The sequence below is a fragment of the Barbus barbus genome, assembly GCF_936440315.1.
Source record: "Barbus barbus genome assembly, chromosome: 29".
NCBI classification, from domain to species: Eukaryota; Metazoa; Chordata; class Actinopteri; order Cypriniformes; family Cyprinidae; genus Barbus; species Barbus barbus.
The window spans coordinates 4,052,057-4,064,771 of NC_136757.1; the positions used below are offsets into that span (position 1 = coordinate 4,052,057).

A 12,715-nucleotide genomic window follows, 5' to 3' on the forward strand; every position below is an offset into this window, starting at 1 on the left:
CAAAGTTTCCCATTTCAAGCATTTAAACTGCTAAAAGTGAAGTTGCACTAAAAATGTCCAGTAGTGTGACAATAGCTCAGATGCACTGAAAACTGTGTAGCTTTTTAAGTAACAATCAACTCTTTCCAAAAAGTAGCGGTTTAGCATGAAGAGCTACATCGCTGTTCACTCATTCACTTAATTCTAAGGGAAGAAGATTTAATTGATCGTTTTCATGTGACGTCACACCCTTATAGGAACCTGCTTTGCTCCACTGACCGCCAGTTATTTTTACACAGATTGCATTAAGTAGTAGTAGAACGCAGATATTAAAAGGCGAAATTCAGTAAACACTTTATTGATGATGCATATTTTGTACAGGCAAGCAGAGATGAAGCCAGAATATAAATGCAACGTGCAAAGTTTCCCATTAAGTGGTTTCCCATAGAAAACCTTTAGAAGGAAAACACTCAACCATTAAGTGGATTGTGTTCATATTCCGGCCTCATCTGCTTGCCTATGTAATCTACGCATCATTAATATAGAGCAGGTTTCCTCAGATGTTTCCCTGGAGGGCCAATCTGCTGCAGAGTTTAGCTCCAACCCTGATCAAACTCACCTACCTGTGATTTTCTAATGATCTTGAAGACTCTGATTAGCAGCTCAGGTGTGTTTGATTACGGTTAGAGCTAAACTCTGCAGGAGTGGGCCAGATTTGAGGATCCCTGATATAGAGATTACTGAATTTGATATTTTAAAATTACCGTTTTAAGTATATTATGGCACTTTTTTTTGCCGCGGGTGCTTTATATGGATTGCAAATGGCCAAAACTTGCATTTTGTTCACATACCTTTGCTTCATTCTTTTATATAATATTTGTGGCTGTGAAATAGATGGGAAATTGACAGGTTTGTCCTGTAGTTCAATGGATGTTTTGCCCTACAAGTCTTTGAGCAGGTCACGTAGCTTAACGGTAGTGCATTTTTATGAAAGGTAGCTTGACTGTGGCTAACTACATTTATAAAAAGCCAGTTTGACTGTAACTGATTACTTCGTAACTAAAAAATAGATGTAGCTTGTAGTTTAGCAGTTTCAAAGTAGCAGGAAGGATATTGGTCACGAGTGCGTTGTCGCTTGGCCAGACTGTCTTCATCGCTGATGCCGGCCATAAGGTACTTAAGGCCAGTAATCCAGGTGCGAGCTTCTTCTCCTGTACCTGACACAAGGTCAAGAGACTCCATGTGCTCGCCATAGTAGATGCTGAAGCAGCAGTTGGGATCAAAGCTACCGTCAGCATACCGCTGGAAGATCTCCGACTGCTTCCCCTCACACACCTCCCGAATGGAGTCGACTGAGACTGTGAGGAAAAGAAAAAACACTGCAATAGGGACTGGGAAGTTAAAGAAAGAGATGACATTTACGCTGTAATCCTGAGGTGTTCATTAACATTCTACTTTCCTCCAAGCTGCAAAATTCTGAAAGAAACATCATCTCGCATCAACATCCCAATGCTACGAATGTGTGTAATGAAGTCTCTCAAGAACAGATTATGTAAATGAAAAGAGCAGATGGCTACCTCAAATTAAACACTCTCTAACGCCAATGTAGACCATCTAGAAACATTTAATTAATCATTTGTGCTCATTTAGACCTGTCTGCCAAGCGTAGCCACATCTGAACAGCATGCTACAGTAGCACATTCCTCTAAAACAAGCAATACAAATAACTTCTGGAGTGACATCTGATTCAACACATGCATGTCTAACACCCATTTTTGAGATGTATCACCATCTCAAGATGGGATTTTAGACAAATAAATACAACATATATGTTAATTACTCTCTAGAATACTTGATTCTGATCAGGCTTTCTGTATATTTAAATATTCTTGTATAATGATGCTAAACTGTAAACTGTACTATAAAAATAGTCAACAATGCAGTTAAGAAAGAAAGATAAACAACAAAGTGCATTTAAGAAAGATAAGATAGAAGAAAGACCATATGGAGTAATTTTACAAATATACTTTTCTTGTGTTGACATATTTCCATCTGAAACATAAGTTGGAGCAGGACAAGCTGGAGCTTTTCCAAAAGTAGCCAAAGGTTTTTAGTATACTCATCTACAAGCCAAAACCACACTTGACAGCTTGTTTACTCTGTTGTTGACATTACAGTTTTAGTAGCGTTCTTTAAAAAATAAAAATATTGAATGCTGTAGCTTGACTGTGGTTTAAATACCTAAAACAAAAGTGAAACTTTATGTAAAAAGCATAAAAAGTGCAACTAGTGTGAGATTTCCAGTAGAAGACATCTAGGCTACTAAATAATGCAGATGGAGGTGGTAGCAAACACTCTTAAGATGATATTATTGTTGCATACTGTCAACATATTTGGTATCATTTGGAGTCTCTATGAATCCTTATAGACTAAAAGTTCTCTATTGAGCCTCACAAGCAGTTTTTTTAGCACAAATCAACTGGTGCATGTGTGCACTCAATGTTAAGTCAACTTTCCGGTTAAGACTGATGAATAATTGAGTCAACTTAAGAAGCTGATTAATTCCCTGGGCTGCAGTGGAATGTCGGGACTCTGAACTTTATCCCCCCTCGCGAGACACAATGAGCGACATGAGCTGTGCTACTGAAGTAACGTTCCCCTGTGAGGCGTGATGTCAATAACTCATGCGAGTCGAGGACACCCTCAGGAAATAGAAAGAGGCAAGTGAGGCAGGTCAAGATACAGACGCTGTAATCTATTCCAGTCATATGCATGACAGTTAAAGCCATCAAATTATATTTAAATCATCAACTGCAACAGACATGAATATAAATGACGTGCAGAAGCATTCCTTTTTTAATGCTTTTTGAATCACAAAATAAATTTGAATTTTCTTTTCAATTCTTCAGTCTTTCTCAGATTTTCTATCTCACATGTGTTTACATTTTTTTTTTTAAATGTCCCAAACTATGCTCAGGTTATATCCCCTCTGCACTCATTGGGGATTTCAAACCGTTCTCGTCAAATTAAAGTTGACACTTTAATGAGATATGACTTATATCATTGATGGAGTCATCAGTGCTTCTTAGGACAGGGGTGTCTCTAAAAAAATGGTGCTATGTAGCACTAAAAGTGGTTCTTTGGCTCATAATTATAGGGGAACCACTGTTGGTGATGTATAGCACCAAATCTTGGTGCTTCAGTGGTTCTTCAACGGTTCTTCACCGGTTCTTTGGCATGACTGAGGTGCTATATAGCAACGCTATACAGAACCCGTTAAGCTCCTGTATGGTCTTTCAGCGGTTCTTCAGTGGTTCTTTGGGGTGATTAAGGTGCTATATAGCACCACTGCCATACAAAGAACCTGTTTAGCCCCTTTAAAGGTTCTTTATGAGCCAAAGAACCACTGTTGGTGCTGTTTAGCACCATTTTTGTTGAAGAAATACAATGCAATATGGCACCTCTTATGGTTCTACATTTTTCCTTTAAAAATATGGTGCTATGTGGCACCACAAGTGGTTCCCCTATGATTACGAGCCAAGAACCACTTTTAGTGCTATATAGCACCATTTGGTTTGGAGTGTACACTCTTAAAAATAAAGGTGCTTAAAAGGTTCTTCACAGTGATGCCATAGAAGAACCATTTTTGGTTCCACAAAGAACCATTCAGTCAAAGGTTCTTTAACCATCTCTTCATTAACTTTTTTTTTTTTTTTTTTTTAAATCTGAAGAACATTCTTTTGCCACAAAGAACCTTTTGTGAAACAGAAAGGTTCTTCAGATGTTAAAGGTTCTTTATGGAACCATTAGACAAAAAAGGTTCTTCTATGGTATTGTGAACCACCTTTTTTATAAGAATGTTATCCTGCTCCTGGAGGGCCACTTTCCAGCAGAGTTTGGTTCCAGCCCAAAATTAAACAGACCCGAAACAGCTGATCAAGGTTTTTGGGATCACTAGATACTTCCAGGCAGGTGTGTTGGAGCTAAAGTCTGCAGAAAGACATCCCTGTAGGAGCAGGAGTCGATGTGCATGTCTTACACTCTCAAAAATACATTTTAAGCAGTGGTTCTCAAACCTGTCCTGTCTCCACACCACCGCACATTTTCAATGCCTCCCTCATCTAATACACCTGACTCAACTTATCATCTCATTAGTAGAGGCTGTAAACCCCGAAATTAATGTGTAAGATAAGAGAGACAGCCAAAACAGATTGAAAAACACTGCTTTTAAGGGGCGTAGCCATCATATCAGAAGCAAGGGGGACAGAAATGTCAAATGTAATAAAATTCTCTTTGACTAATCTCTTCGTTTTAAGAAATCAAATACATTGCTGGAAAATAACCAAACATTTTGCATAAAAAAGAGACAGTTTTATGGTTTATATACTACCAACACTATTTTTTTCCATTTTTATAACATAAAATGTCATAACAGTTTCTATACTGTAATTAATGCTATGCTAATTAGCACTGCATTATTACACTTTATGTATTTATTATCTGACGATTAATTGAAAAACACACATACTGTAAACCATATATTGTCACAAGCGTGTTTATTGTCTTCACATTTCATCGGTCAACACATTCCTGCTTTTAATTCAGCTTAGCTACAGCAGATGCCTTTGTCCATATTGAGGATTTCCTCGCACGTCCTAAGTTTTTACTTTTATGAGTCCGTTTTGGACTTTCTGCGTAAGAGCACGAATGAAACATACACTGCATGAGCGTGTTTAGCGCTCCGTAATGTTCACATCACCTAGTTTTGGAGATGACTAAAATGTCAGGTAATGCATAGACTATCTTGTTTCTTTGCTTTTAAATCTAGATTTATTCACACTGGCCCTTGAAAACCTCAATGTGAACACACTTGCCCGCAAAAAGTGTGGGGGACGAATTTACATTTAATTATTAAAAAAAAAAATGGGGGGGAGAGACACACATCCCCCATGTATTCTATGCCCATGCACTGAAAGGCTCTTTGGGGATCCCAAATCGGTTCTTTAATAGCATCACTGTGAGAGCACCCTTTTATAACCTTTATTTTTAATAGTGTACTATTAAGTGTCCTGAGCTATAAAAGAACAGCATCTGAGTAATTAAATTTTCATCAGGGTCAGAATAAATCATCATCACTGATAAAAGTGACTAATAAAAAACAATACATTCAGGGCTGAGACGTATCCTTAAGAATGACACTTACTTTTGGCTTTCTCATTCTTCCTAGAGGGCCGCCAGCGGATGCAGGACTTGTGTTCGTCCAAGTAGAAAAAGCGCACCAGGCCTTTGGATCCTCCACGCAGTTTCACCATCTGAGTGCCCGTCTGCATGGAGCTCATGCATTTCTCCACTAACAGAACAGAGACACAAATTATAAATGCAATATGATAATGCTCTATTATTTGTTGTGCATGAAAAGAAAGAAAACTCTTGCCCAGATCCAACTCTCACCGAGAGTGAAAATACAACTAAATATTTTTTATCTTTTCAGATGGCCAAGGTTAAGTTGTCTGCTCCACAGAATATTATTGGACAACCCCACTTTTCAGCATTTTTCTGTGTTCGTGTGCATTACCCAGAGGACTAACCATCCATCAAAATATCTGACATGCTCCTGAATCAGCCTTGAGCTCAAAGCAGCCAGCAATCGTTACTGTAACCTTTATGAACCTGATCGAAATCCAATATGTTTCGTTTTCAAACGTCCCTCTCCCCTCACAACACAACTATTGTTTGGCAAGATTGAGTGTTTCTCTCTTCATGCTGTACTTATGACAGCAAATGTTCGTTGGAAACATGGATTTTAAATAACTGGCACAATTACTCTTAAATTTCCTCTAAATGGCTCATTTCACAATTGACACGTGGTTGTAAAATGCTGAACCTGTCCATAATGTTTCATCTCTGTGAGGAAAATTGAAATTACCAAGCAATATTCCAACATTAACAACATTTCCAATTTACTCTTATGAAAAAGACTGTAGCAGGAGCATGGCAAGTGATGCTTTCATATATACATAGCATTACTGTGGTACATGTCCAGAAACATGGCGCTTTAAGTGTTATAACAAAAAAATTAACAAGAACAAAATCCCAGCAGATTTTACTCCACCAAATTGCCTTCAGGAACAGAGATGACTGCAAGATTTTAGTTTTTCCATTATTCATGCATTTATGAACAGAAAGAGTGTGAAGTAACACTTAAAGCAACAGTAGATCTGGCTTTGGTAAAGAAGTTTCTTCAGAGAACAGACCGCTGTTACATAAACAGCAGATGAGCTGAGAGACGATTATATAATAATCAGTAATGAGTTCACAATAGAGAGCCATCGCTCTGCATCCGCTGTTTCCATCTCTTAGTATTAATGTGGTATTAATATTGGCAGAGCTCATCTGAGGTGGCTCTTTATCTGATAATTATGCAGGGAGCATCGACAGACAGGATGTAATGTAAGAAGATTTTAGCGGATCACTAAATCCAGGTTTGAGTGATTGGTGTATACGCTATTTGTTATTATATTATATGTTATTCAAAATGACAGTACACTGATTGCATGGCTAAAGTGCCTTTTGTCAAGGCCAAACGGCGATGGAGTACTGATCCTAGGGTCATCAGTACTTGCAACTTCTAAAAATACACCATTTATTGTTTCAGTTTGAACCAAAGGGTTTTACAGCCTGAGCCCGGGAAGTTCTAGTTTAGTAGAAAACCAACTTTTGTACAGATGCTTGAAAATGATTGTTCACCTACCAATAACTTTTGTGTTCCAGATAAGACAGGAATATATATCAAGGTGAGACATGATAATGACAGAACATTTGGGGTGTTTATCTCTTTATAGTCAACATTGGAACGGCATACCTGTGATGGACTGGCTTTCCTTTAAGGGTATTTTCTTGCCTATTGCCTGAGACTTTGACATGTTTCTGAGTAAAACAGGACATTTATGAAGCAAAAATGAAGAGCGGTATTTAAAAAAAAAAATTTTAGCATTTGGAAATACACTCCATAGCAGAACTGAGCTGAATGCATTTTAGTTCAACTTAAAAAAAAAAAAATAAATAAAATAAAGAAATAAATATTATTAATAATAGTATTGTCATGCTAATGAAAAATGTAATGTCAAAACCTAAATAAATCTGAATGAATGAATGAATGAATAAATGTTAACTGAAATAAAATGTGAAATAAATGCAAAAAGTTGAAAAAAAAAACTAATTACTAAACCTTTAGCTAAATTTAATATGGAAAATATGAAAACTCAAAATATTAACAAAAGCTATATGAGTATATATTACAGTACTATACATTAGCATTGCCATAAATGCACTCTATTCAACAATACTAAAATAATGGCATGTTGTCATTTGCATTAATTTTAAGTTGCACTGAATGTGGCATTTTTTAAAGGCAACATTTCCAAATGGCAGCCTTAAAGAATGCCTAAATAGCTTTTTTGACACTGTTTTTTGGCCTTGGCTCATTTCAGAGGTTGAGCAAGTTATTACATTTTGAAGAAAGAAAACAAAGACAAACCTTTCTTTTATTTGTAATAACTTGCACTGATTAATCATTTACAATAAGACCAGGAATCTGCATTAAGAGAGTAAATTGAGTCATTTTGGATTTCATGTTGACAAAAAAGTAATACGCTCAAGAGTAACAGACAATAGTTCATGATATGAAGAGGGTTCTTTGCTTAACATTAGGCGATAAAGAACATTTATTAACCTTTAACTACAGCCAGGGTTAACAAAAGTTGGGCGATGCAGAGCCAGCTTAATGCGCTGTAAATTCAGTAGTTTTTCCTTGATATACTCGCAAGAGCAGTGGTCTTTTAAATTGATCTGATCCCAATTGCTGAATACACAGCAGGACGTTTAAAGTCAATAGGGGTTAAGCCGAACCGCTTTTTGATTGCTTGAACAGTGGACACCAAAAAAATAAAAAGGAAAGCTTTACTGAATATGTCCCATGTTGTGCAAAAGCAGTCTAACGCAAGCGTTTCCCATGTGGTACCTCATCAAAAACACTCCTCTAGTGGGTCTGAAATGGTTGCTATGGAAACCAGGTTCACGGTTGAAGCGTTCGAGAAACCTGAATGGAAATTTAAAAACAAAATGACTAGTCATGTTGCTCATTGACCAGCTCGAATACTCACATAATCGAGTTGGCTCAAGAGCCTTGTTGGCAACAAGATGCTACAACTGTTTTCAGTTAAGTCAACGACACCAAAGAAACTGCAGTGATTGGTGGGGTTTAAACCTGTTTACCAGAGGTGATCCTCTAACGCTGCAATGTAGCAGGTCAAAGGGGCTCGTCTGCAGGATGTGTGCCAGACAGAAGTAAGGTAAACCTCTCACGCAGCATCCATCAAGGAATTAAAGCTTAAAGGGATTGCCCATATGTCAGCCCATGTACAAACAGGTGCCTTTCTATCATGACAAACTAAAGAAATCAGCCTTCTTGGCGTCTAAATGCATTGATGAAGTCAAATGTCACACTGTAAACAACAAGAAAGAGTTTTTGAGAGCAAGTAAATGTATATATATAGTTATATTTTATGACAGCAATAACATTCAATTGCTATTTCTTTGTTGCCAAGGATCTGTCAATTTTACAAGCCTCACAGTTGACTTATAGATTTGCAGATCGTGTGATATTTTAAGTACTGTATTTAACACAAAATTACACAAAGTAACAAATTCTAAATCATTTTAGAAAAGAAATGCTTTTATTTTATTTTATTTTTATTTTAGTGGCTCTAGTGAAAGTGCTGGTTTATTGAAGAAGAAATGCTTTTAATTTAATTTTATTTAATTTTATTTAATTTTATTTAATTTTATTTAATTTTATTTAATTTTATTTTATTTTATTTTATTTTATTTTATTTTATTTTATTTTATTTTATTTTATTTTATTTTATTTTATTTTATTTTATTTTATTTTATTTTATTTTATTTTAGATAACATGACCATACTTATAGCAGTAATTCATTATACTGTATATTCAAACAAACTAGTTTGGCAGTAGAACTTTGATTTAGCAAGGAAACACAGGTATAAATTTCAACTTAATATAGCATATTGCCATTTTTATTAATAAACCAAGAGAAATTGCAACTGAACGTCACAGCTAGTGATCAGCATGCATTTAAAAAAAAAAAATATTCAGTTCATTATTTTCTTTGTGTGTTCTACAGAAATAATCATGTAAGTTTTGAGCAACATGAGGATGTCAGAAATGTCAGTTTAAAAGATGCTTCTGTGGAATGTGTGACTCCATCGGACTGATCAAATTTAGACAGTAATAGGTGATTTTAGAGGAGTTGAACTACCAAAGATATGTTTTTTTAGAAGTTGTACTAAAGTCGCACTGTTTTCTGTGCTCACACACTCAAAGCGTACACAGAGAGTCACATTTCAGAAAGCATGCAAACACAGAATTCAGTTCTCTTTCACATCTCCTTGCGCTTAAACAGACCCACACACAAAATGATCTCAACCATTTCATCAAGTATTTTCAGAAGCACAGTGGGTTATGTCTTAAGTGAAGTGAATGTAAACAGAAAGAAATCAGATGTATATCATTATATTGGAGCTGTGCATTCGGTCTTAAAACAACCATAACTCTCACAAATATTAATATATATTTAATTTATACAGTGAACACTATGCAGTTTTTTTTACACTTAATTAGTACATTTCTGTACCTGAGTACTACAGTTAGACCTTATTTTATATAAACTTTGTTCTATTTATTTATGCTTGGAATTTGTATATATTTTTTCGTAATATATATTTTATTACTAACTGTTCACTTGTCATTAATAATCTAGTAGTTTTTGCTGTGGCATCAAAAAAGTACATAGTGTTTGTCTCAAGACGTGATCCATTTTACTGATCCGAAAAATGATCTGATCACAACTCAAAAATCTCAGCCATGAATTGTGTGATCTGTTTAACCCCAACCAATACCCATACATACGGTCTTGGCCACTTGAGAGCAAGTGCACAAGACAGGAATTAAGTGTGTAAGACTGTGCCAGGTCTGCAAAATTGTAAAAAGTTCAGCGCCCTTAATGCACACTATATCCACACTATTTCTAATACCACTTTTGAGCAGTGGACGAAGCTAAGCGTATCCCATCATTCATCATGTTCAGGATCTCGTGCCCTGAAATTGTCGGGTTGAAGAAAAAATTCCACTTTAAGGTAAATTAATTAGATACAGTATAACATATCATTTGGCAGTAAAATGTGAAGTGTTGCACATTTAAATGATGTGGAGATGAATATTTGGTAAAACATTAGAAGCACCACAATTAAAGTGTTTTGTTTATTCCACAGGGACATTTAGAAGTTTTTATTAAAACTTTACTTACAGCTTTACAACACAGTGTCGTAAGTGTGTCCCATCAGGTAATCAAAAGTTCTGCACACACGTAACCTTATGCTCACCTGCACACTTGGGCCAAATGCAAGAAATACGTCATACAAACAGACAAGTTGTCAAGTGCAAAGACTGCAAGAGTGGTTATTGGGACAGGCTACATCGACATCAAACCAGATCAGTGACAAAAACATAAAATTGCTTTAAAAAGTGAAGTGAAGTGACATACTGCCAAGTATGGTGACCCATACTCGGAATTCGTGCTCTGCATTTAACCCATCCATCGTGCACACACACAGCAGTGAACACACACACACCGTGAACACACACACACACAGCAGTGAACACACACACACCGTGAACACACACACACACAGCAGTGAACACACACACACCGTGAACACACACCCGGAGCAGTGGGCAGCCATTTATGCTGCGGCGCCTGGGGAGCAGTTGGGGGTTCGGTGCCTTGCTCAAGGGCATCTCAGTCGTGGTATTGAGGGTGAAGAGAGCGCTGGACATTCACTCCCCCCACCTACAATTCCTGCCGGCCCGAGACTCGAACCCGCAACCTTTGGATTACGAGTCCGACTCTCTAACCATTAGGCCATGACTTCCCCAATGCAATGTATTACACATAAGCCTATCACTTGCCTTGATGTATGGGCCAGAGGGTCTATATAATAAAATTGTTTTATTTACCTTGGGAAATTGATAGCCATATTATATATACACTGTAAAAAGAAAAGTTGAGCCAACTTAAAATTTTAAGGCAACCAGCTTCAGCAGATTTTTGAGTTCTCTCAACTTATTTTTGTAGGGGATTCTCAACTTTTTGTTGTATAAACTTAAAACAACAAGTTGAGAAAACTCAAAAATCTGCTGAAGCTGGTTTCTTTAAAATTTTAAGTTGACTCAACTTTTTTTTCTTTACAGTCTACTGTACAAATAAAAAATGTTTCTGATTTATAGGGGAATTAAAAAAGCAAAATCAAAATCTTGCCAAACACCCTCTGGAATAATCTTTCAAAGACATGCCACTTCACAAAATGACTTTGGCAATCCACTAAACTGAAAAAATTTAGTAAGTTTATTTAAAAACAAAGATGGTAAGAGTAAATCGATTTATCCAGGTTTTTTGACTCTTACCAAATAAGCCTAGCTTCCATTTGGATCCGTACACAGAACTATCCACCGTCCAAAAGAATCCCGCCAGGAGCCGTGACAGGGTCAGTTTGTGGAGAGCTTTAGAGCAGGCGGCTGCCACCATTGGGTTCACCACTCGGGCTGAAGGTGTTGCCAGTTTAGCAGCAAGCGCGGGCTTCATCTGGGGCGCTAATGTTGGGGGCATCACGACAGAAGTGACCGAACTGGCAGGCAGCACAGTGGCGCACATCGCTCTGTTGTTGCCGACTTCAGTAGAGTTCTTGATTTCTTTCTTGTTTCCTCTGATTCCTGCCCTTACAACCACTGTGTCAAACAAAGCTCTAGGCAAACCTCCATCCAACACTGTTTCACGAGAAAATCTAACGGCAAGAACATAAAACAATACGTCCAAACCCGCAGGATTTGAAGGATAGTCTTGCAGACATCAGAACAGCTTTAGCATCTTCAGTCCAGGCTGGAGCTGTCTTTCTGATGGCACGCTGTGAGATGCCGTACTAGTAAAGATGCTAACTTATTGACTGTGTAACACCTGTCAAGCCGACACTTAAATCCCCCAGAACTGTAATCCAGGCCTGGGGGATTTAGGTAGCTTATTGCGCACAGAACCACAGCACAGACACAGAGGAAGAGAGAGAGAGTTCATTCCATTTATCGGCTCTTCCTATAATCATAAAAGCATCCCCATGATTGTTTTCCAACCAATGAACTTCAAAGTAATGGTGTAATGCAATTGCATTTGCTCATAAACAGGAAGATCATTGGAGTTTTTAGCGGCTCTTGCTAAAGCAATCACTATCATTATTGCTCATACTATATGAATATATTCTTAACCCTGACTATTAAGATTTGATGTACAGCTCTTTCTGCATCATTTGTGCTACAGGCATGAATGATATCTCAAATAATCCAGCATGTTGAGGAGGGGTGTGCTGTTACCTTTCTAAGAGATTTGACTTATAATAATAAGATGGGGAAGATAAAACAAGCACAAAAAGTGTACATGGATATTCTAGGTAAAATAAATTATATATATTTGTACACTATCAATCAATAAAAAATGACCGTGATTTTAACGGTAAAAAAACTGTGAAAACGCTACAGCCTAAAACCTGTTAATTGGTTAACGGTAAGTTCCTGTAAAATTTAAAATGTAAATTGGCGTTCCCAGAATTCCC

At 37.0% G+C, this 12,715-nt stretch overlaps 1 protein-coding gene across 2 annotated transcripts in view; it reads right to left on the reverse strand.

Moving 5' to 3' along the window:
- LOC306849590 (1-phosphatidylinositol 4,5-bisphosphate phosphodiesterase eta-2-like) overlaps positions 1–12,715 on the reverse strand; it is a gene marked incomplete at its 5' end in the record, with an annotated part of 133,334 nt that overhangs the window by 27,654 nt on the left and 92,965 nt on the right. The window contains 3 exons of one of the 2 annotated variants that reach the window (XM_079384747.1): positions 1,101–1,337; positions 5,183–5,329; positions 11,523–11,769. In XM_079384747.1, coding sequence (XP_079240873.1) covers positions 1,101–1,337; positions 5,183–5,329; positions 11,523–11,769 — 631 coding nt within the window. Of the gene's footprint in view, positions 1–1,100; positions 1,338–5,182; positions 5,330–11,522; positions 11,770–12,715 lie in introns of those variants that run through there. The other variant, XM_079384748.1, reaches the window with a different exon arrangement.